Genomic DNA, 20,913 nt, shown 5'->3' with positions numbered 1-20,913 from the left:
GCAGATTGCCGGCAAAGTGCAGCAGCCCGGACTTTGGATGTGGAATTGCCCATGGCCCCTTTTTCTTGGCTGCTGTTCGACTGCACACCCGCTGCGCCGGCACACAGGAGGCGGCCTCTTCTAGTGTCCTCCAGGGACACCTGATGGAGCAGGATCAGACTTCAAATAAATAACACAGCCTGTCCCTTCCCGGCTTTCGAGGGCCTCACGTACTACCCGAACAGTAGTTTCTTGGGCAGCCTCTTTGTTTCACCCGAGCAGCAGAGCAGTCGCATGCACGGCTGCTCCCTCCTGCTTTTGTGTATCACATTTCAGCCCGGGCGGAGATGGGGGGGGGTCGGACAAGCGGGATCCCCACGGACGGGATTCTCTGCGGGGAAACACTCTTCCCAAGGTGGGGGATGCGAGGAAGCGGCCGCAGCTCAGCACGGCGGGGCAGGGCAGGGCACGGTGCCCTCCGGTGATGCCCCCCCAAGCCCCGCTCTGCCCCGGGCGGCCGCGCTGCGGGTCCCGGGGCGCTCGCCCGCGGACAAGGGGGCAGCGCCGGCGGGACGGAGCCGGGGGCCGGCGGGACGGAGCCGGGGGCCGGCGGGACGGGGCCGGGGGCCGGCGGGACGGGGCCGGGGGCCGGCGGGACGGGGCCGGGGGCCGGCGGGACGGGGCCGGGGGCCGGCGGGACGGGGCCGGGGGCCGGCGGGACGGGGCCGGGGGCTGGCCGGCGGCGCGGCGGGGCCGGAGCGCTACGCCCCGGCGGCCGGAAGACAGGGCGGGGGGTGAGGGGTGGGGAGAGGGGAGGGCGGCTCGGCCCGGCTGAAAAGGAGGGCTCGCCCGGCGCCCCCCCACCCTCGGTCCTGCCCCGCGGGCGTCCCGCACCATGGCGCTGTCCTGGAGGAGCTGGCTGGCCAACGAGGGGAGCAAGCACCTCTTCCTGGTAGGGGCGGCCCCGGCGGGGTCCCCTCGGCGGGGCTGACCCGCGGAGGAGGCTCAGCAGGGGCCGGTGGGTGCTGCCAGGCGGCGGGGGCCGGCCCGGGGGCTGCCCCGCGGGTCGGGGCGGGCGGGGCGCCTCGTCCCGGGGATCGCGGCGTGCCCGGCGTGCGGGACAAGGACGGCGTGCGGGACAGGGACGGCATACGGGGCAGAACCCCCATGCGGGACAGGGACGGCGTGCGGGGCAGGACCCCCGTGCAGGGCAGGACTCCGTGCGGGACAAGACCGCTGTGCGGGGCAGGGCTCCGTGCGGGGCAGGGCTCCGTGCGGGTGCCGCAGCTCGGACGGGTGGGCGGGATGCGCGTCCCGGTGCGCGGCTGGCAGGGATGGATGCACGCGGTGCCATGGCCGGGACAGTGCCCGCCTCCGTGCCCTGCCGGGCTCGCACACGCTGTGCGTGTGCTTGCTCTTTGTTCGGCTCTCTTTGGGAAAGTTTGGGGGAGAAGATGCAGCTTCTTGGAGGTCAAGTTCTTTCTTCCTTTGTCTCTTTGTTGTTGTTTTTTATTCTTTGAGGAGCCTCTTAAATGCAGCATCCAGCTAAAGATTTGGGATAGCGTCTTGTATGGGGGTGCTTTGCCAGCTCTCGGTTGTCGTACGACGCAAAAAGTTTTGTGAAGTTCAATGAAAGTGAGAATTTCCCACATGGGGGCACTTCCTTTTAATACTTTAAAACATATTCTGTGCATGAAGTTTGCTTTTGCATTTCATTTACATATGTTTATGAAACTACAGACCTATGAGTTTTATGAATGAAATGAACACTGAAAAGTTTGCACATGTAACTTTCACTGACAATCTCTTGTTTCTGTTTCATTTCAGTTTTTCTGGCTCTCCCTCAATGTATGGCTCTTCGGGAAAACCTTCCTGCTTTATAATGAAGGGCTACAGTATTACTATTTGCATCAGATGTTAGGGGTGAGTGACCTGGACGTTACTTTTTGTCTTGGAAGTTGGGGATGCTCGGGGATGGGATAAGGGGCAGAATGGATTTGCTAACCAAAGATGACACAAACTGCCTGTTAACTTTTCAAAGTAAGAAATTACTGGGATACTTCTGACAGTCATTTAGGAATAGAAAGTGAACACTGCTGAGAAGAAAAAGAGCTAGTGAAGTGTGGGACAGCTATTCTTTCACCTCCTCTCTCCCATCCCGGTGTTCCCAGCAGCAGATAGGCTCACAGGAACACAGACATGCTCAACAAATCACTGGAGCTCCACTTCTCATCATCAACACATTAAGCAAGCTATGGACTCATGTTGGCAAATCCTTTCCAGTCCAGTTATTGTAGTATACATGCTAGCTGAGTGATTTATTTTAATAAGTCTTAGTTCTTTCCAGTCTTTGTCATTCTCATGGATACTCTGTTCCGTGTAAATTCACTGTAATACGTATAACTTTAGTTTTGTTTTCTAATAGTAAGTTATTTGATTCTGGGTGGTTTAATGAAGATTCCGGTATTTTGATTTAGCAAGGGTGACACCCACCACCAACAGATGAACCGAAAAAGATGCTTTGGAGACGTGAGGTACCAGCCTGCCTTGGGAAGTTATCCATTGTGAAAAATACCTTTATCTAAAAAGGCATAGCGTAAGGGTTAAAATCTTTCTGGAAAATGCCCACAGGTAGCTCAGAATTTGACAGTCTGGGAAAAAGCGGCTGAATAACATGATGCTTTGTAACACTGTGTCATACTCAGGGATGGATTTCCATAGAAAGTTGACGTGGGATTAAACACAGATGATGCACATCCTAATCTGCTGCATAGCCTCTGGAGTTTATTTTTGGTAAATCCAGGGTATATAGTTTTACGTGGCTGATATTGTCATAACTAGCCAGTACCATAAGGTTTTGTGATCTTGCTTAGGAGTAAGTTGAGTTGATACAATATTCTCCTTTTTTTTTCCTTTCTTCTTATGGTTGATTCAGATGTTTTCAAGAATGAATCTTAGCAAAGGCAGTGCAAAAAAGAAGAGAATGATAATAATTAGATCCTTCAAGGTGGTGACTTTCTTGACAGAAAAAGCATGAAAATGTGTTTAATTTTACTTCAGTTTCTAGTGGCTTTGCAGCCCAGTGTATCCATTTGAAAACTGTGTTTGTTCCTGGCAGAGCAAATGGGTTGTTTGTGAAGCAAATGTTCCTGGGTAACATGTTGGACCAGATATTCAGCTGGTATCAATCAGCAAGTTTCTCTCAATTCCAATGACTCGTCTGCCTCATACCAGCTCATCATCTGGTTGGGATTTTTTTTTTTTTGGTTTTCTTATACTTCAAAATGGAAGACTCTTGCAAAGTAATAATGTGTGTTGAGAATCTGTGAGATGACTCAGGCAACAGATTCTTTGTCTTGGTCAGGAGACGGGGACTAGGAGGTCATGCTTTTAAGTTTGTATAATTGTGTCTGCCACTGTGGGAAAAAGTACCACAGAATTTAGGGACTTCTAAAATAAGGTTAAAAATGAAGAGCTAAGTCTAAATGATACTTCAATTCAAAGTTACAAAACTAATTAACACTTTGAAAATACTAAAGACTGTAAAATGTACTTGCAATTCACTTTTTACAGTTCATCTAAATATCTTCAGTAGAGCCAAAAGTTAGCTTTCTACCTTCTCTTCATTGTATCTGTGTATGTGTTTTAATCACAGAGATTATTTTACAAGGGTTGAGAAAACTGAACCTACTTTGGTTTCTTCAAGAGATGGTATAAGCAATATTACAGCTGCAGTTGCCTTCCACAGGAATTTTTTCCTATCTTCTCTCTTGGTCTGTATAGCCACTGACCCATGGTCCACCTGCATAGCCAGTCGCCTCTCTGGGCTGTGCTTGTGTGAGTGGTTTGTAGAACCTTTGTGCCATTTCTTGGTGCCTGAAGATTTTGAGATTTAGATTAAATTCTTCATTTATAATTCAACAGTTGATATTTTTTGTCTTAACAGATTGAACTCTTTAATGGATACTTCCATGACAATTGATTCCTTTTTCCAGAGAGTTGACAAAGTTGCCAAAAACGAGTGGCGCTTTTTGAGTTAAAAGAAGTTTCTGTTTTTTTCAGTGAAGTCTCCTAAGGAGTTGGCTTTTTTTTTTCTTTCTTAGTATGCTACAACAGGCTGTAATCGCCTTAAGAACTTTTGCACTTGCAGCATGGAAGCATTTAGCATAGGTAATTTTGTTCTTTACCAAGTAACAGAATTGAGAACAAGAGTTGCTGTAGGAAATCAGAGTATGGTATGAAACAATGTGTTGGACTGAGTATTCTGAATGTATTCAGCTGTGCCATCTCCTTTCTTATGTGAAGAGGGAGAAAGAATGGGGTTGGGTCTTTTGTTCAGTGGTCACAAGTGATTTACTTCCTTTCAGCTGTCTAGAGAAGAACGAGGCTCAGATTTATTATTTTCCAATTGCATTCTCTGTGATGTTGAACATGATACTTTAGGACAGGATTTAAAAATTGTTTAGGTACCTAACTTTCACTCAGTCTTTCAATGACAGTCTTCCTGATCCTTAATTCTACACCTGTAAAAAGGCACTAAGAGCGTGGTAGTCTCCTGAAAGTGCGAAGAGAACAAATAACTAGAAGGCAGTAATTTGGTAGGAGGAGGTTCATCAACCTTTTATGTATCAGGAAACTTAGTGTTATTTTGTGTCAAATATCCCTGCTTCCCTCAGTTTGACTTCTGTTGATGACACCATGAGCTCTTCGCTGTGCATTCTCTGTCCCTGGGAGTTTTCAAACCTAATTGGGCAAAAAGCCCTGAGCAAACTTAATCTGAGTTTGGTGTTGAACATGCTTAGAGCAGGGGGTTTGAGCAGAGACATCCTGAGGTCCCTTCCAACCGGAATAATTCTGTGGTTACATAATGCTTGCCAGTGAAGGTTCACCAGAACCTCGTGGATGTAAATCCCTTTCCAGTACTTTTCCTTTGATGAACCATCCCTTTGGATACTGAATTGCTTGTAACACTGCAGATCATTCTTACTGTATGAATGCATTCATTGACAGTGGTGCAAAAACACAATGCAGATAAAAAAATCTCTCTTTTTTAATGACTTAATAGATGTTAACTTGTGATCTTACATTGCTTAAGGAAGAGAAGCCTGTGAAGAAATCTCCAACAGACATGAATTTCTAATAAAAGAGTTTGGCAAAGAGGAAAGGAATATTATCATCTTTGTATTCATGATAGGTACTATAATGTGTAGTGAGCATGAGTTACAGAAAGGGAGAGTCTTAAATTGACTCCAAAATCTTCGTTGTTGGAGATTTTGGTCCACTCAGTCAGTAAAATCGTCCAGATTTATGTCTTCACAGACTTTGGGATTTCTCTCTTCAGTCTAGCTTGGCTGTATTTTTGTCCAGCAAGCTTGATTGTGCCTGGTCAAAAAAAATCTGTCATAAATTTGGTACTGTCCTTATAGAACTCAAGTCTTTCTTTAACAGCATTGAATGGAATGCTTTTTTCTTGTTGCTTGAACTCCCTGTGAGCAGAAAGAGCTCTGAGCTCATTTTGTCATGGCATGAAGGGTCTCTCCCCATTCCCTCTCTTGTCCCTGCTCGAATAACTGTAATGCTAATAAATGTTAATGCAAGAGATAAGCTTCTGGGTTTCAGACCAAAGTGAAGAAAATGCATTATCAGCAGGATCTCTTTGGAAAAGACTGAATAACTGAAAGTGGGGCTGCAAAGAAAAAGTGCTGCCTCACATTTTTTATTGCTGCCTTCTTACTGTGCAGTATTGTGCATAGAATTTGTCACCTTTATTCACTGCTTGGGATATGTTCCAGATGTTCCAGTACTTTCATGTCTCTCTTTGCTAGTTTGTCATTCCGACAGAGATTTTACTAATTGAGACCAAATTCCACTTTCATTGATCGTTACGCAACCACACTGCAACCTGCTTACACTGCACATCTTAGCATTGGAGGGAGCTGTGTATCTTGATCCTTTGCTTGGAGATTATCAGAGAAGTTGGAAGCTATTACTGCACTCAAGATTAAGTAAATTGCTTTCTTCAGTTTGAATGACTGATTTAAGCAGAAGGAGGAGTACATCCTACACAAAGGCACTGCATATAAAATGGGAACATGACCTAAACCTGTAGATAAGAAGAGATGGAAAACCTTCAAGGAATGCCTGTGTGATGAGTTACAAGTGAGCAGGGAGAATACTGATTCTCAGCAGTGTAGGGAAGATACCCCATACATATAAAAAATGTTTCACCACTTAAAATAATTTTAAAGGGTTGCGGTACATGAGATTGGGATTTACAGAGTCCTTCTTTGAAACCTTCTTTCTTCAAGAGCAAAATCAAGTCCAACTTCTGTTTCCCCTACCCTCACATTTTCCTTCTCAGCTGCTTCGTGGTTTTGGTGCTAGCTCTCCAGCCAGATTTGACAGGCCTAGGGGGAATAATTGCTGTGCATACAGTTCGGTTCTGGCCTTCATCTTAGATTATCAGTGCTCTGTTACTCAAGAGAAGGAGTACTCGATGAAGAAAAGGAAGCTGAGTCAAAAGGAGGCATGTTGTGTAGAGCAGTTTGTTCCACCTAGGAAAATAATTAACTTTAGCTGGTCCAGTACTGATGTGGGGAGGTGGTCAGTGACCTGTGTCTACACAGCACATGGCAGCACGTGTCTTGTGAGTCTTGCCAGAACCTTTCAACGTGCCCTGAACCAAAGAAGATTGAACAATTTTTAAGAAAACAACAGCATCAAGTGTGGTATCTCTATTTCACCATGACCTGTTTAGGATTGTTGCTTGTAGGTAGTGAAGTCTTGAGAAACAGAATCACATCATCTCAGGTGCCGAAGGGTTTGCATTATTCTAACATTTTGTTGATACAAGATTGGCTTGAAAGGTGATATAGGACGGTATTTGTTGAAATCTTCATTTTGCATCTGTGTATCAAATATCAGATTTCTGTGCACAGCAGTTGCAGGTAACATTCATCTCTGCATTTATAACTGATGAACTTTGGGAAATTCTGGGGTACACTGTAAGGTACTTCAGCCCTCAATCTAATACTAAAATAATTTCCCTGTCAGAGAGAGCTCCTTTTCCTAACAGAGAAAGCTCATTTTCATTCTTTGCTACAGCAAGGTACAGCAAGAACTGACTCTTCACTTCTCTGTCCTACTTTGTATGTTGTATGAGCACAGCCAGGAGTCCATCTGGATTTCTGTGGGACATCAGACAGGGATAACTGAAAAGCTTAACATTTTGGAGCTCTTTCATGCTGCTTTGGGGAAGATGGCGATTCCTTTTTGCTTGTCTGGAGGAAAAATCTAACCTAGTTTTTAGGATTTGAGTTTGTAGGTGGTCCAGTTCCCTACTATTTTTGCCACAGATTTAGTCTGTAAATTTGAGTAATCCTTTAGTTTTTCTATGCTTCTTTGCCCCTCCATGAAATCAGATACCAGTGGATGTTGTACCAAGTAGTCAGATTGTGGAAGGAGGTGGTTGAATGCTTGGATTTAATATCAGCAAAGCTGGATAAAGCCATGTCCAGCAGAGATTTTGTGTGTGTGTGTTTTGTTGTTTTTTTTCTTTTTGATCCTGCAGAAATTTCACATGCTAGTAACATGCAATAGAAGGGTTTAATTTTTTTTTAAGACAGTAAAAACTTCAGGAAGAAAATAGGATTATATTTCTCTAATTTCTTAACTGCTTAATAAGAATATATATTCCCTTCTAGATCCAGTGAGTTGCCTTGGAGCAAAAATCATCTTTTATTCTGCTATTGTTTAAAAATCCAGCAATGTACTGTGTTAATTTGTTACTATGCCTCCCAGGCAATGCAAAGGAAGTTAAGAAAGAAATCTCTTGGAAACCATTTGGAAAGAATTACTTTCATGGTAATATTTTTAGCTTTTGAATATATATTGAGAGTAAACTTAAATACTTTTTCTTCTTGCCTGAATTTTGATTTTAAGAATTTCTAAATGCATTTACCATTGTTTGCAAATCAGTCATGGGCTTGTTGCAGGAAATATTGCTGCACTTTATTTCTTCAGAATAAAACCTTACATGAACCATTGGTAACAATATTTTAATATTTGAATCATACTTCCTTGGAAGTGCAGTTGTTTGTTGGACTCTCTTTTCTTTTTCTTTTTTATTTTTTTTTTTTGTTTTGTTTTCTTCTTTGTACAAGTGTTGATAGCATTGAATTATAATGAATGTAAGGGCATTTTTCCATAGTCATTGCATTATGAATGAATATCTGCTATTTGTTAAATAGTGGAGAAGAACAAAGGAAGGTTAGTAGGATAGCCTTTTCCACACATTATTGGTAATTCAGACTTGTTAAATTCTTTGGCATCTTACTTAGAATCACAGAATATGCTGTGTTGGAAGGGACCCATCAGTCTGAGCAGGACATCCCAAGGATCACACCATGTGCCTGAGAGTGTTGTCCAAATGCTTCTTGAACTGTGACGAGTTATTTCATTTATTTAACACTATACAGCATAGAATTGACTCTCTTCTAGGCCAAACTATTGTTTTGTTGAAGCTTTGTAAGAAAAATTGTTGTGCTTGGTAAAGGAAGCCTTGGATAATTGATGTCATGCCCAGTTGATGTTTAAACTCAAAGACAGCATAAATTCTTGAGAAACTAATGATGTATCATATAAATCATACAACAGAAGTTATTAAAATTTTCAAGCTGCTCGTTAATGATATTGCAGCTTTTTCAGATTTTGGGTGTTAGTCAAAAGCTACAAAAATGATTCAGTTCACTTCTGGAGTTTTCATAACATTATTTCTATAATACTTGAGTTTTTCAAGTCATGCCCATTTAATCACTGCAATACTGTAGCACATCAGTAAGCCTCAATAAAAATTCTTATATATTTAATGACCATGTTTCTGAAGTTATTGCTTCAATGAGGTGTATAGCTCGTTTTTAGCTTCTTTTTAGAGGATTTAATGAAAAGAGAGACAGTGTTGTGGATGCAAACAGTGCATTATAGAGATGCTTTTCTTTTCATTAAGTCCGGTCTGTTCAAGGGTCATTTCCAGCTGGGAGTGTCCAGAGCAGGGAGGAGAGAATGGCCTAACATCTGAAGAACATGGCTTATGAGGAAGGAGTAGCAAGAAAAATTTCTCTTTGTGCAAGTGATCAGAGAGTTTTATGAAAGCAAGGGAGGTTTTATGTAAGGAAAAAGAGGACTAACAGTACATTGGAAGAAATAGTGGAGGACATCTGGAGAGTGGGAAAGAACTAAGTGACATGGCTCATTTTAGTCTTATTTTCTATCATTCAGTAGGTTGGAGATGATCTGTTCCTGGGGTTTTTTTGCTGGAGATGCCACATTTACATGGTAGAGAACAAGGTAGAGCACATTTTGTGGGGTAATTGCTCCTACTTCTCCGGGGCAGCTTTTGAGTGAGGGTGCCCTTGTGACTGCTCTGTGCTGTGGAAGCTGGTGGGGTCTGCTGAGGAAGTCTCCAGCACTCAAGTCTAACTAAGTAAAATAGCTGGAAGAGAAAAAGGATTTAGGTGCAGAGCCTGGTTCTTCAGGTAGATTGAACATCTTTACCTTCTGTTTGCCTCCTGGTGCTGTGCCCAGGTGTGCTGCAGAGCAGGTGAGGTACATGGATGCTGCTAACTATGAGAGCAGGCAGTTGTAATGTTTTGTGGTACTGGTATTTACAAACCTTTTCATACTGTGCTTTTGCTCTTGCAAGATATTCTGAAGTGCAGTTATTCTGTTTGTTTTTACTAGCTTATATATTCATTTGTTTCCGTGACACAAACGTACGTCTGTAAATTTTGTTTCTTCTTGAAAACAAAGATAAGAATATAATAGATGTTTCACAGATTACGTTTTTTGTCTGAGAAAGTAAAACGTGCTCATTTTTTACATAGCTTCATTTTGAAAAGGTAATCTTAAGTAATTTTTATTAGATAATTTGTACCTGTTCAACTCATTCACATGCTCCTGCAGTATTTGAGTTATCTTTAATATTATAGTACTTTTTTACTAATTTATTTCAGGAGTTAAAATACATAGGGTTTTGAGAAGAGCGTAAGAAATATCCTTCCAGAAATCTGTTGACAGTCTAAAAACATCTTTTATATAAGCTAATAAAATGGTAATTCAACCTAATAACTAGGAGAACAATGGCATTTTGCTAACTTTTAAAAATCATAAATGAATGAGATAATATAAGATTAAAAATACAGGTTTATGACATGAATGTGTGCTTTGTTCATTTATTTGACAAGTGTTTTTGTTCTAATTATGTAAGTTCCAAATATATCAGTGAAAGCATTAGTGAAATTAGATTTCATTACAGTTCCCAGCTATTGAGCAGTTAAACTGAAGAAAACCTACTTTCTTTAGATCTAAATATGGCATTGCATAATGTGAATGGATAAAGGAATTATGTGACAATTCTATAACAGTCCTTGAAACACTATGACCATTTCAGTTTGACTGAATCAATATTTTTTTTTACATCTTTTTGTGGCTTAACAGAAAATTGTTACACTCGAGTGGCTGTCTATTGTCACCATAGTATTTTTTATTTAGTTATGCCTGTTGAAGCTTTCAGGTGATTTGTCAGTGGGCACTTACTGTTGTCTCAGATGTTTTGTTCCATGTGACTTTGGGCACTGGTGAGGATATTGGCTCTTCTCGTAGAAAGTTGCCATTTATTGTTGACAGAATTAGTTTTTAATAACTTCTTGATGCAAAGATGAAAGCTGTTTCCTTCCCTGTGAGGACAGGACAGCATGCTGTGTGTACTGTGGTTTCTGCAGTACAATAAAACATCATGAGACCCCACTATTCTGATATACTGAGAGCATGGGAGCCATTTGGTTTCACAGCAAAAAAAGAGAGACAGTACTGACACGTTCCATTCTTTTCTTCCCATAATCTAACTCTTGCAATGTTTGTTCAGCTAGGATTGTGTGTGAGCAGAGCTTCTGCATCTGTCCTCAATCTCAACTGCTGCCTCGTCCTGCTGCCGATGTGCCGCGTTCTCTTGGCCTTCCTGCGGGGATCCCAGAAGGTAGGCACTGTCCTTGGAATGCAGCACTGCTCTCTGCTCAGGATAAAAATAATAGAAAAAGATGTGTGACAACCCTGTTTGTTCCACACTATGTGCCTGCATGGTGCGAGCGTCAGACACTCAGCCTAGGTTCATGACTCCTTTGAAGACAGGCATTGCCTGGTTTGGCTTGGCCTGTTGAGAGGATGGTTTCTAAAGTGCATTTTTGAAGGATGGGGAGTTGCTGTGGAGCTGTAACCAGATGAATTCTCCTCTGTCTATCCAAACTCTTAAACTAGAGACATAAGTGTCCTCTCAAGTGCTTCCTGGTACAATTCAACAGAGTAAACCCAACTTTTTCTCTGCATGACTACAAGCATCCTGCTGGAGGTGATAGAACTTCCTATAAAAATAACCAACCTGATACATGTGTTATCATGGGAGAAACAATGGATTAGCTTCTTTGTGATTCGCCAGTTGCTTTTACAGAAATATAAATAATGCTTTTGAGGAACATTTGTTTGCTAGATGCTTGCAAATGGAACCTGTGAGTTCTGTTAATCATATGACAATACCTATAAGATTGGATGCCTATAGATGCAGATATGTGTGCAAATATACCATTCCTTTTGATCTTGCTTATAAAAGAGTCAGTGATGCCTTCACAATTAATGCTGGAATTCCTAAATATTAAGGCCAGGAGGTACATTACCTACTCTTGACATCTGTGTAATTTCTTCATAAAGTCTTCAAAATTGTGTCCCTGGCATAATCCAGTAGCTTTTAAATTTAGGTGCTATGCTTGCAAAGGTGTTAAACCTAGTAGAAACTGAAGTTGCTGTTATATCACCACTGCTGCTATTAGTATTTTTTTCTCTGCTTTGTTTTGGAAGAGATTACTTGAATCCTTTTCTTACTAGGTTGCCAGCAAGAAAACCAGAAGGCTGCTAGATAAAAGTAAAACCTTCCATGTGACGTGTGGTGTTACAATATGCATCTTTTCAGGTGAGATCTTACTGTGCTGAGCAGCAGCATGTTTCAGAAGCAGTTGATGCAGTATTTAGTGGTGTTTTTTCTGCTGCAGTACATTTGGGGGTAGTCTTGCTCTGTGCTTGCTCGTCTTAAATTGTGAATGCTTTCTCGAATGTGTGTGGGTTTTGGTTCATTTTTTGCTTTAAACATATGGGCATACATTCTAATGTCAAGCCTTTCCTTAAAATGCCGGTTTCTTAGAAGACAGGTATGTGAGATCAGGTCAAAATCTGCCATTACAAGTGATCCCTCATTGTGCCTAAGGAATTTGAGTGAAAAAGCGGGGTACTACGGGCTTACCTGCAGAGGAGGGAGCAGTGGAGACAGCTACCCAGTTTGGGGAAGAAGAAATATTCTTGGCTGGACACCTTTGAATGTTGTCTCTCAGTTGAAGCATTGCAGTAAAGAAATCATTGCTATGCTATAGTGTTAAAATTCCTAAAATGCATACAGCTTTCTGCCATTAATATTTATAAGCTGATTTACTCTTGAAAGATAATTAAGAATTCCTTAGTCCCTGGTATGTCTCATGCAGGTGATGTGATTATATCTTGGCATCTGGGTGACCACAGGGAACACCCAGCTCTTGTTTACAGATCCTCAGCTTTACTGTTTTTTGGGTTTTTTAGTCTTACATGTTGCTGCTCATCTGGTGAATGCTCTTAACTTCTCTGAGAACTACAATGAAGAGTTTGTGACCCTAAATGCAGCAAACTATCGTGGTGAGGTGAGCCAACTTTCCTTTCATATTTTAGTTTTAAGCATATAATTTAAATATATGAATATTTACATATTCAATGCTATTGTGTGATCTATACAGTGCTCCTGTTTCACGCACTGAAAACTCACCATAATGTGGATTCCTGTGGATTTTATTTCTTTCTCTGGACAAAGCATGTATTAAAGCCAGCAAGGTTCAGTCCTGTTTGATTATTAGGTGGAGAATACAATCATCTAAACTTTTCACCTTGCACCTTGTTCTCTTGCTTCTCTTCTGCTTCTCTCTGTTCCTTGGGTGGGCCTGGTTAACACATTTCTGCTGCTTTTTGGGCAAATTTGTTCTGTATTTCCACTATTTATAATACAGTGAGATTTTAAACTGCTTTTACATTTTTCAGCTGCAGTGAATGCATATATGAGTATATATGCTAAGCATGGAATTAATTATCTTCATGAACTGATTTCTACTTGAGAAATACTTGATTTGTGTGCCTTGTCTGACTGTGGTGCAGATCTCTTGCAGAAATATCAGATTCCTAGTCCCTTGGCCAGGTGCTTACTTGTGTATTTGGCACTGGAGAGATATTTGCAGATTTTAGAAGCAAGACCAGAGTCCAGCACCCTTTCTTCTTGGGCTGCAGTCAAGTTCTCTCTTGTTTGTGTTCATTCTAGCCTCTGGTCTGTATTTCTTTTCTACCCATTTCATTAGGAAATATTTAGAGTGACCCTATCCCAGCTGCATCGTTTCCTGGAAAAAGAGAGCTTGTCTCAGTCCAGGCTCACAAGGACCAGCAACCAAGGTCTTCCACTCCCTGGGTGAATGATCTAATCACCGAGCTATTCAGTGGCAGACAGACATGCCAACACCAAGTGTTGTGCTGAGCTTCTGGGTTGAACTGTGTGTCTGCTTGTGTTAGGAGTGGTCTGATTGACTTTGCTTCATCAGGAACATCAGCAGGAGCTTGCCTCTGGCAAGAATGTGCCAGGGTTCTAAGCCTCTGCTAAGTAGCCTTAGGAATTTTGCAATAGAGAATGGAGACAATAGCAAGTTTTTTAGGAACTCTACGATCAAAACTCCTGAATTTTAGGTACTTTAGTAGCTCTTGCACCTTTGTACTTGAATCCCACTTATATTCCTTTTTAAACTGTGGTGGACAGTCTGGGTCCTGCTCTCATCTTCTCTACCTGGGTACACATATCTGGATGCAAACAAGGTCAGAAAGGGTCACTCCATTTTTCCTGTCTTGTATGAAAACTTCTCGCTTCCCCTAGCTACATTTTACTGCAAGTTTAAATAAAAAATGTTTTCTAAGCAATGAAGACAAAATCTCCTGAAGTATAGGATCAGGGGAAGTGAGGCAGTTTCCCTGATGTTGAAATATCCCCTCTTTCTTTCACATGTGGTGAAGGACACAGGAACATCTGTCAGATCCTTTGTGTTCAGTCTTGCTTCACTAGGGTCCACTGCAAATGTCTTGGTGATGTAGCTGCCAGTAAAACCCTTGCCTCTTGTCTTACATTTAAATTCAAAACCTCTCCCTCTTCTGCTTCACTCTGTCCTCCCAAAGGGATGAGGTAACTGAGTAAAGTTAAGCTTTCAAAAAACAATTATCTGTAAAATTATCTGAATCCAGATTATAGATCAGAATTATTTTTGCCGGGGGAATGCAAAGGCTAAAGGTTTAGTTTTCGTTGAATTGCAGTCAATATAAACTGTTACCAAATACCAAATCCATTCCTGCTTCCAGATTTAAGGACTGCATATGTATTAAAATGTGTGATCTTCATGGTCTACTTATATTATAAAATTATTCATATTATAGATATAAAATACCATATGTTTATTTTAATTGTTTTTGCTTGCCTATTTTTCAGGACCCGAGGAAACTACTTTTTGCAACTGGTAAGTCTTGCAAAACTGAATGAATGCTTATCATCATCACTTTGCAGACAAAACTTCTTTTGGTCCTGTATTGGCATGCTGCATTTGTTGTATCTCAGCTATCTGGAGTTGTATTATTTGTGTTAATATAACCTGGGTTTGCTTTTCCAGTAGTCAGAAAGCAGGACTTACATAAGCCCAGTAGTAGGATAAGCAGCATCTTCAAATTTGTTGTTGTACACATGAGTCAGCAGAAGTCCATTAGTTTCAAACAGAGATTCTCCCTAATATAAAAAATTCCTAAATGATTCAATTTCTAGAAAAAGAAACGTAATGGCAAACCAATCTTTTTGCTTTGGCTGGTTTATTTAAGAGCTGATTGGGTTTTGAGTAATCTAAACTGTTACATGGGTATCAGGCTTCAGCATTCATACAGAATAAATAGATGAAGACTTTTTTTGGAGCAGGAATTTAGAAGGGAGCAGTGTTTGAGTATGGAGGGGCAGGCACCAGTCTGAGCTATAGTGCTTCATAAGCAGATAAAGTTCCTGGTGCCATTCCACTTTCTTCTTCATTTGGATCAAACACAAAAATCCTGGTTTGGTAGCATTTAGGACGCAGTCAAATCAAATCTGTGAACACAGCAATGGTTCTAGGTTTGTCAATCCCAATAGGTGTGCTGGAATTTGCAGCTGGTGCACCAGTGTTTCCCAAAAACCCTTAGGAAAGTTTAGAGTTGACAATAGAGGAAGAGAGAAAGTGAACTGACAGGAACTGAGGTCGGAGTTATCCTAAATTTAAAATTACTCCATTCACTCCCTGTCCTAACGACTGGTAATTAACAGGTATTATTTGTGCTGAAGGAGTGCCCAGGCAGGGACCAAGATTTTCCTGCTCTGGGAGCTCTGCAAATAAGCAAAAATCCCCTGGTTTCTTCCTAGACAGTTCAGAACAGCAAACAGAAGGAATAAGGAATCAGGAGGATTTATGGGGTGATGATGGCTTTTCAGATTAGTCCAGGGAAGAACCTTCTTGTTGAGGTTGTGAGGCAGGCTGTGGGAGGAACAAGTATTCAAGATTATACTTAGTGGAGGAGAGTCAGGGACAGGGTGGAGAGGAAACACTAACATTGAACTGATAAATTGGGGCAAGACTGTGAAGAATTTCAGTTTGATGGAGAAGATAATTGAAAAACTGGACATAAAAGGTGACCTCTGGCTTTAGAGACAGTGTAGGAAGCTGGATCAAGTGCTGTGCTGCAATTGCATTGGAGGTATTTGTTCAGAGCTGAGATTCATTGCACGCTGCACATCAAATCAGATTGAGAAAAAAATTTAAAAGGAGGCAGTGGACAGAATGCATATTTCTTTTAATTGTAACTTCTTTTAATTGCAATCTTTCCATGAAGGACGGAAATCAAATTTTTTTATGCAGTCCATGACAAAGCTTCCAGTGATTGTAGGGCTGTAAAAACTGAGAGAGTTGTGGTGAGTCAGATTTTGGGTATCAGGCTTTTCAATGAGTGGATATTGAGAAGTTTATAAAAAGATAATATTTGAGATTATCTCTCCTTCAACTTAAAAAAGATCTGAGGATAAACTAGTTCTGATACAATTCTTCATTTGAGCAGATGAGTCAAATTGTTAATATTTTTAACCTTTCCTTCCCAAGTGCTGGCTGCAGATCCCTCTCACAGACCTTGCTCTATGGGCAACAATTTCAAATGTGATACAATGCCATGGAGAGTAATTTCAGGCTCTTCCTCATTCCAGAATGAAAATGGGCTGGCAAAAAATTGTAGTGACAGCTTGCATAGAAATTGATTTGCTTGAAATTCTGTCCCTGAACAGGTTTTTAATTGTCATGATCAACAGAGTGTAGTGTTTGGAATAAAAAAGTGACAGAAACTTGTGCTGTCAGTCTTGCAAGTAAACAGTGTTTGTTCTTAGTTACCTGCTTAGACACAGATGTCACGAGCAAAAGATGACAGGAGCAAAGACAAATAGGAAATTGTGATGCATGGTGAAATGCAAGGAAAAGGGTAATTTTCATTGGGAAGATGGGAAATTACACAAGAACTCTTCTTTCCTAAATGGTTTTATACAAGAGTTGTCCTCAAGAGAGAAGTACATTCAAGAGTTTGATTGAATCACAATTTGTATGTCTAATTCCACTTTCTTAAAAGGTCATAGTAGACGAGTATACCTCTTCACAATTCAAATGTAAGTTATTTCCCTTTTAGTTCCAGGTCTGACTGGAGTAATTATGGTATTAGTATTATTCCTAATGTGTACAGCTTCCACCTATGCCATCAGGTAAGATGTAATCTGATCATTATGCTGAAAAATGCCATTTCTGTAATCATGTTCTCCTACTGAACTAGAGTCTTAGAAATACCAGTTTTCTTGTCCTTTTTTTTCCCTAGCTTGCAGTAAAATTAGCACAGTGAGTTTTGTATGAAAACAATTACAAGATCTGATTGAATTGCCTTCTGAAAAAATACTATTTAATGAGTGTGCTGAGTTAAAAATGTGGACCTTTAAAAATTTAAATAGTTCTTTTATTCCTGGTTGTAGGGGAGGCAGTAAACTCAGCATATTGGAAGTTCTGTCCAATGCATAAATTAAGTCCGGTGGAAGAAAAATAAGATGCTATTGCTATCTTAACTATTTTCACAAATTAATTGTAACAATAAATTGTAACAAAAAAGTAACAAAAAACCAAACAAACGACAACAAAAAAAAACCCCAAAAAATGAAAACAAACAAAAAAACCCAACCCCCCAGCTATCAGCAATGAAACAAACTGACACAAAATTAGGCTACTGAAGTAGAATGTTAATGAACAGTATCTCTGTATGAGTGGTAGCTTGGGGGGTCTAGCCCAATGTTGTAGTCTTTTCAAGGCTTGGATTCTGCAATTGAACATGTGAAAATGACCCCTTTGTTTTTACAGAGGTTGAATTCACAGCTTGTCTATACAAGTGCATCACATCAATTCAGCAAACATGGAAGGATATATTAATTATTTATCTTCAAACATTAATGGTGCTCCACTGATGTGAGTTAGATACATGGCTATGAACTTTTTTGAACTATTCTGTCTTTTCCAAGTAGCTGTGTTACCTGGCAATATGATCCTGTGATTTGAGAAAGGAGTTCAGCAAATACTTGTGCATTTTCAGTAGACCAGGCTTCTTCCAGGGCTGAGACTTTTATGAGGCACTGCAGGCTGCAGAAGTACAGGATTAGGCTGCTGTGCCAGATTTCACATGGCTGCACATTACATGGTCCACACAGATGGCTCTGCTTGCAAAAGAAAGGTAGTTTTGGGAGGATGGAAAAATAAAATTATTACTTAACTCTTCAACATTGAGCCAGAACAAAGCCCTGTCTTCTTCAAGGCCAAAATAAATTAGAAAAACATTATTTATTAGTGATTGGGAAACTTAGAAAAATATATGTAGTTGTAAACATTCTTGGAAATAATTTTGGGGTTCATGCAACATCTTTTGAAGTTACATGCTTTTTTAGTTCCTTCCACAGCTACTGTAAGTGCAAATACTTTCCCAGCTTTCTGCCATCTCGCCGGCAGAATTGAGGCCCCAAAAGAGTTAATCTGCATCTCCTGTTACCCTAGCAATAATTCTAACTTGGAAATTTTATCCTGGCTTCTCCCTCAGGCATAGAGCTGAAGCTTTTCTTTATTATAGTGTTTCCTCCTAGGGAAACAAGTTGCTGCATGCATCTCTCGATCCCTTTTCTATCTCTTTCCCAGTGGATTCTCACATGCCCTATGATGGCTGAGCACAGAGTACAGTTTTAGGAAAGTCAGTTGTAAATGTTCACTGTCTATCAGAAGCTGAACTTTTAAAAAAATATTTCAGAGGCTGTTATAGTCTTGGATTTCAGCCCTAATCTGCTCTTGCACACTGACCTGCTTAGTGATTTCTTCCTTTGTATGTTCTTCCTGAAATTGTTCTATGCATGAGTATGCCTCTATTTTCCTGCCTTTTCAGTAAACTGTGCAAATAAGTATTAGAAGGACTGAATTAGCTGCTAGTGTTTTAAAAGGGGAAAGTGATTATTAGTTGAAAAATTTTCTAAATTTTTGCCACGTCATACCTGAGAAATAGACCAACATCTTTTGCTCTGTAGTTGTTTTCAGTAGGGTTATGAAGTTATCAGAAAACACAATAAATCCTGTCAATAAATGTTGACATTTCTGCCAACTTTAAAATTAATGATGCTTAAGATTTGGAAGGTATGTATTTAAAAGAACATTAGAAAATAAGGTGCTGCAGTGCCATCTATTTTTGTAACCAAATATTCTTGTCTTCAATTTCATCTTCTAAACTACCACATATATCCTCCTTTTCAAAACTGTAACAGGATTAAAAATATTTTTCTAAAACTGTGCTGCTTAGTGTGCCCCTTTAAAGCATGATAAATTTCCCTTACATTTCTCAGTAAATTAACTCTTGCAGGTCTTCATCTGCAAAATGCCAAAGTAGGTTAACCAAAATTAAATAATCAACTTACCTCAAATTTTCAGGACTCTGCATTCATAGGAAATGCATCCATGCTGTGAATAATGCCTATTTTAAGCCCTAAGAAAGTAAAAAAAAATAAATGTTCTGACGAGCTATAAAAATTTGTGTGTATCAATAGGAAGATTACTGACTATGTTAGAATACTCTATGTATCTGTAGGATACACAGTTTAAGGATATAAATAAGAAATACGTAATTGTTGCAGTGTTGGAAAATACACTTCATGGTAAGAGGTTCAAGGATTTACATACCTCTATGATATAATTTAAGGAGGTGAAGTTCAGAGGGCCTGCTCACATTTACAGCAACTTGATACATGTGAGGAGCTAGGATTTTATAGTAGAGGTATCTGTAGGAGTGCTGAACGAAGAATAAAATGCTCAATGAGCTGGAAGCTGACATTTAGACGTACTCAGGAAAGAAGTGTACGGTAATTTTAATCAGTAGCAATAATTAGCTGTTGAAAGCAACATGTCAGAAGCAGTCCAGGGATTGACTTTTCATCACTGAAATTTTGAAAAATTGGTGCATTCTGAAAAAGGTGCTCAAGAGCCAATAAAATATTCAGTGTGCAGCTTTTAGCATTATGGCATGAAACCAAATTAAACCAGAGCTCCAAGACCTGTCCTTGTCCCTTCTCATGGTATGGGGTTTTTATCTAGACCATCTTTAGGTCCCCTTCTAGGATTCTATCACCAGTTTTGAGACAGAGGGTAAATTTTACTCTTTGTGCCTTCCAAATTGTGCTTCCACTCTGCACACCATTGTTCTTATTTTCCTGTTACTGATGATTACTCCCACAACTCCTCATGGATGCTGAGAGTGACTGCATGGAAATGCCTCTCAGGGTGTGGGGAGTTAGGAAAGGCTTGAGCAGCTTCAAGGAGGAAAAGGTGTTAACATAGTGCTGACTGGGGAAAGAATGGCAGGGTGGAGGGGGCATTTCAGAGCCCCTTGCTGTTGCTGTATTCCTTCCTTTGCTTCCATTTTTCCTCCTTTGCTTCCTTCCTTGTTACTTTGCTGGCTTGGATTTTATTTTGGTAGCCCTTGGATTATCAAAGCTATTTTTCCTCTCTTGAGAAAGAAAACAAATAAGTCCTGTATTGACAGAAACAAATGCAATATATGTTTCAGTTGGATTGAAGGAAGAACAGTTAGCTGGTTGTAAAAGACCGTAGGAGGGGAAAAAGTTCTGGGAAAAAAAGAAGCTAGCTGTCCCAGAGGAATAACTTCTTAAACCATATTCTCAGATCTAAAGATACTTTTTATTTAATCATTGTTTTGATTTATGAATTGGGGTAGGTTTTTTGGTTTTAGAGGGGACTCTCCTACCATGTTGTGTAGTGTGAGATGTGTGTTTGTATGCTGTGAAGTAGTGTATTTTCTTAGCCGTTTCATTGTTGTTCGTTGGTAACTATTTTACTCAAAAAAAACCTCAAAAAACCAAACAAGCTTAACAGAAAACAGTTCCAGATGGGTATTTTCTTTGGTCTGAGTTTTTTTTAAATATTGTCTAACAAATTACTGGTAAAAGGAAGTGCTCTTTTTGCTTCACTTCTCCTGATCTCACAGTGATAATGTTCTTGTTCCTCCCAAGAGCATCAGTGCTGGAGCAGTAATATATGTGGCTTCCTGCCCTGAAAATTCTCCTACCTGTGCTCTTGTTATCTCCTTGCTCTAGGTCCTGTTCTTCCAGTATCTCCTTCCACTCCATACCCTCACAAGTTTTTTAGGTTC

General features: G+C 40.5%; 1 protein-coding gene and 1 long non-coding RNA gene across 7 annotated transcripts in view; one reads left to right on the top strand and one right to left on the bottom strand.

The window, feature by feature from the left end:
* The first annotated feature begins 268 nt into the window (after window positions 1-268).
* The window catches only part of NOX4 (NADPH oxidase 4), a 106,241-nt gene continuing 85,596 nt past the window's right edge, over window positions 269-20,913 (top strand). The window contains exons 1-7 of one of the 5 annotated variants that reach the window (XM_014877515.2): window positions 269-394; window positions 1,807-1,902; window positions 10,901-11,011; window positions 11,911-11,995; window positions 12,652-12,749; window positions 14,618-14,645; window positions 16,867-16,939. In XM_014877515.2, coding sequence (XP_014733001.2) covers window positions 1,894-1,902; window positions 10,901-11,011; window positions 11,911-11,995; window positions 12,652-12,749; window positions 14,618-14,645; window positions 16,867-16,939 — 404 coding nt within the window. In that variant the 5' untranslated portion in view covers window positions 269-394; window positions 1,807-1,893. Of the gene's footprint in view, window positions 395-857; window positions 932-1,323; window positions 1,903-10,900; window positions 11,012-11,910; window positions 11,996-12,651; window positions 12,750-14,617; window positions 14,646-16,866; window positions 16,940-20,913 lie in introns of those variants that run through there. The other 4 variants (XM_014877511.2, XM_088159350.1, XM_088159351.1 and 1 more) reach the window with 4 other exon arrangements.
* LOC148224730 (uncharacterized) lies at window positions 10,195-19,539 on the bottom strand. Of its 2 annotated transcripts, none has more exons than XR_015801316.1 (4): window positions 19,428-19,539; window positions 19,166-19,233; window positions 17,750-17,929; window positions 10,195-11,044 (listed from the first exon to the last, which is right to left on the bottom strand). It is a non-coding gene; the product is annotated as an uncharacterized LOC148224730 (long non-coding RNA). The 2 variants fall into 2 exon arrangements; XR_015801317.1 differs by lacking the exon at window positions 10,195-11,044 and adding an exon at window positions 14,974-15,677.

This window comes from Sturnus vulgaris, chromosome 2, assembly GCF_052056855.1.
Source record: "Sturnus vulgaris isolate bStuVul1 chromosome 2, bStuVul1.hap1, whole genome shotgun sequence".
Taxonomy (NCBI): Eukaryota; Metazoa; Chordata; class Aves; order Passeriformes; family Sturnidae; genus Sturnus; species Sturnus vulgaris.
Note: the sequence above shows the minus strand (reverse complement) of the source record. Positions and strands in the feature narration are given on the sequence as shown.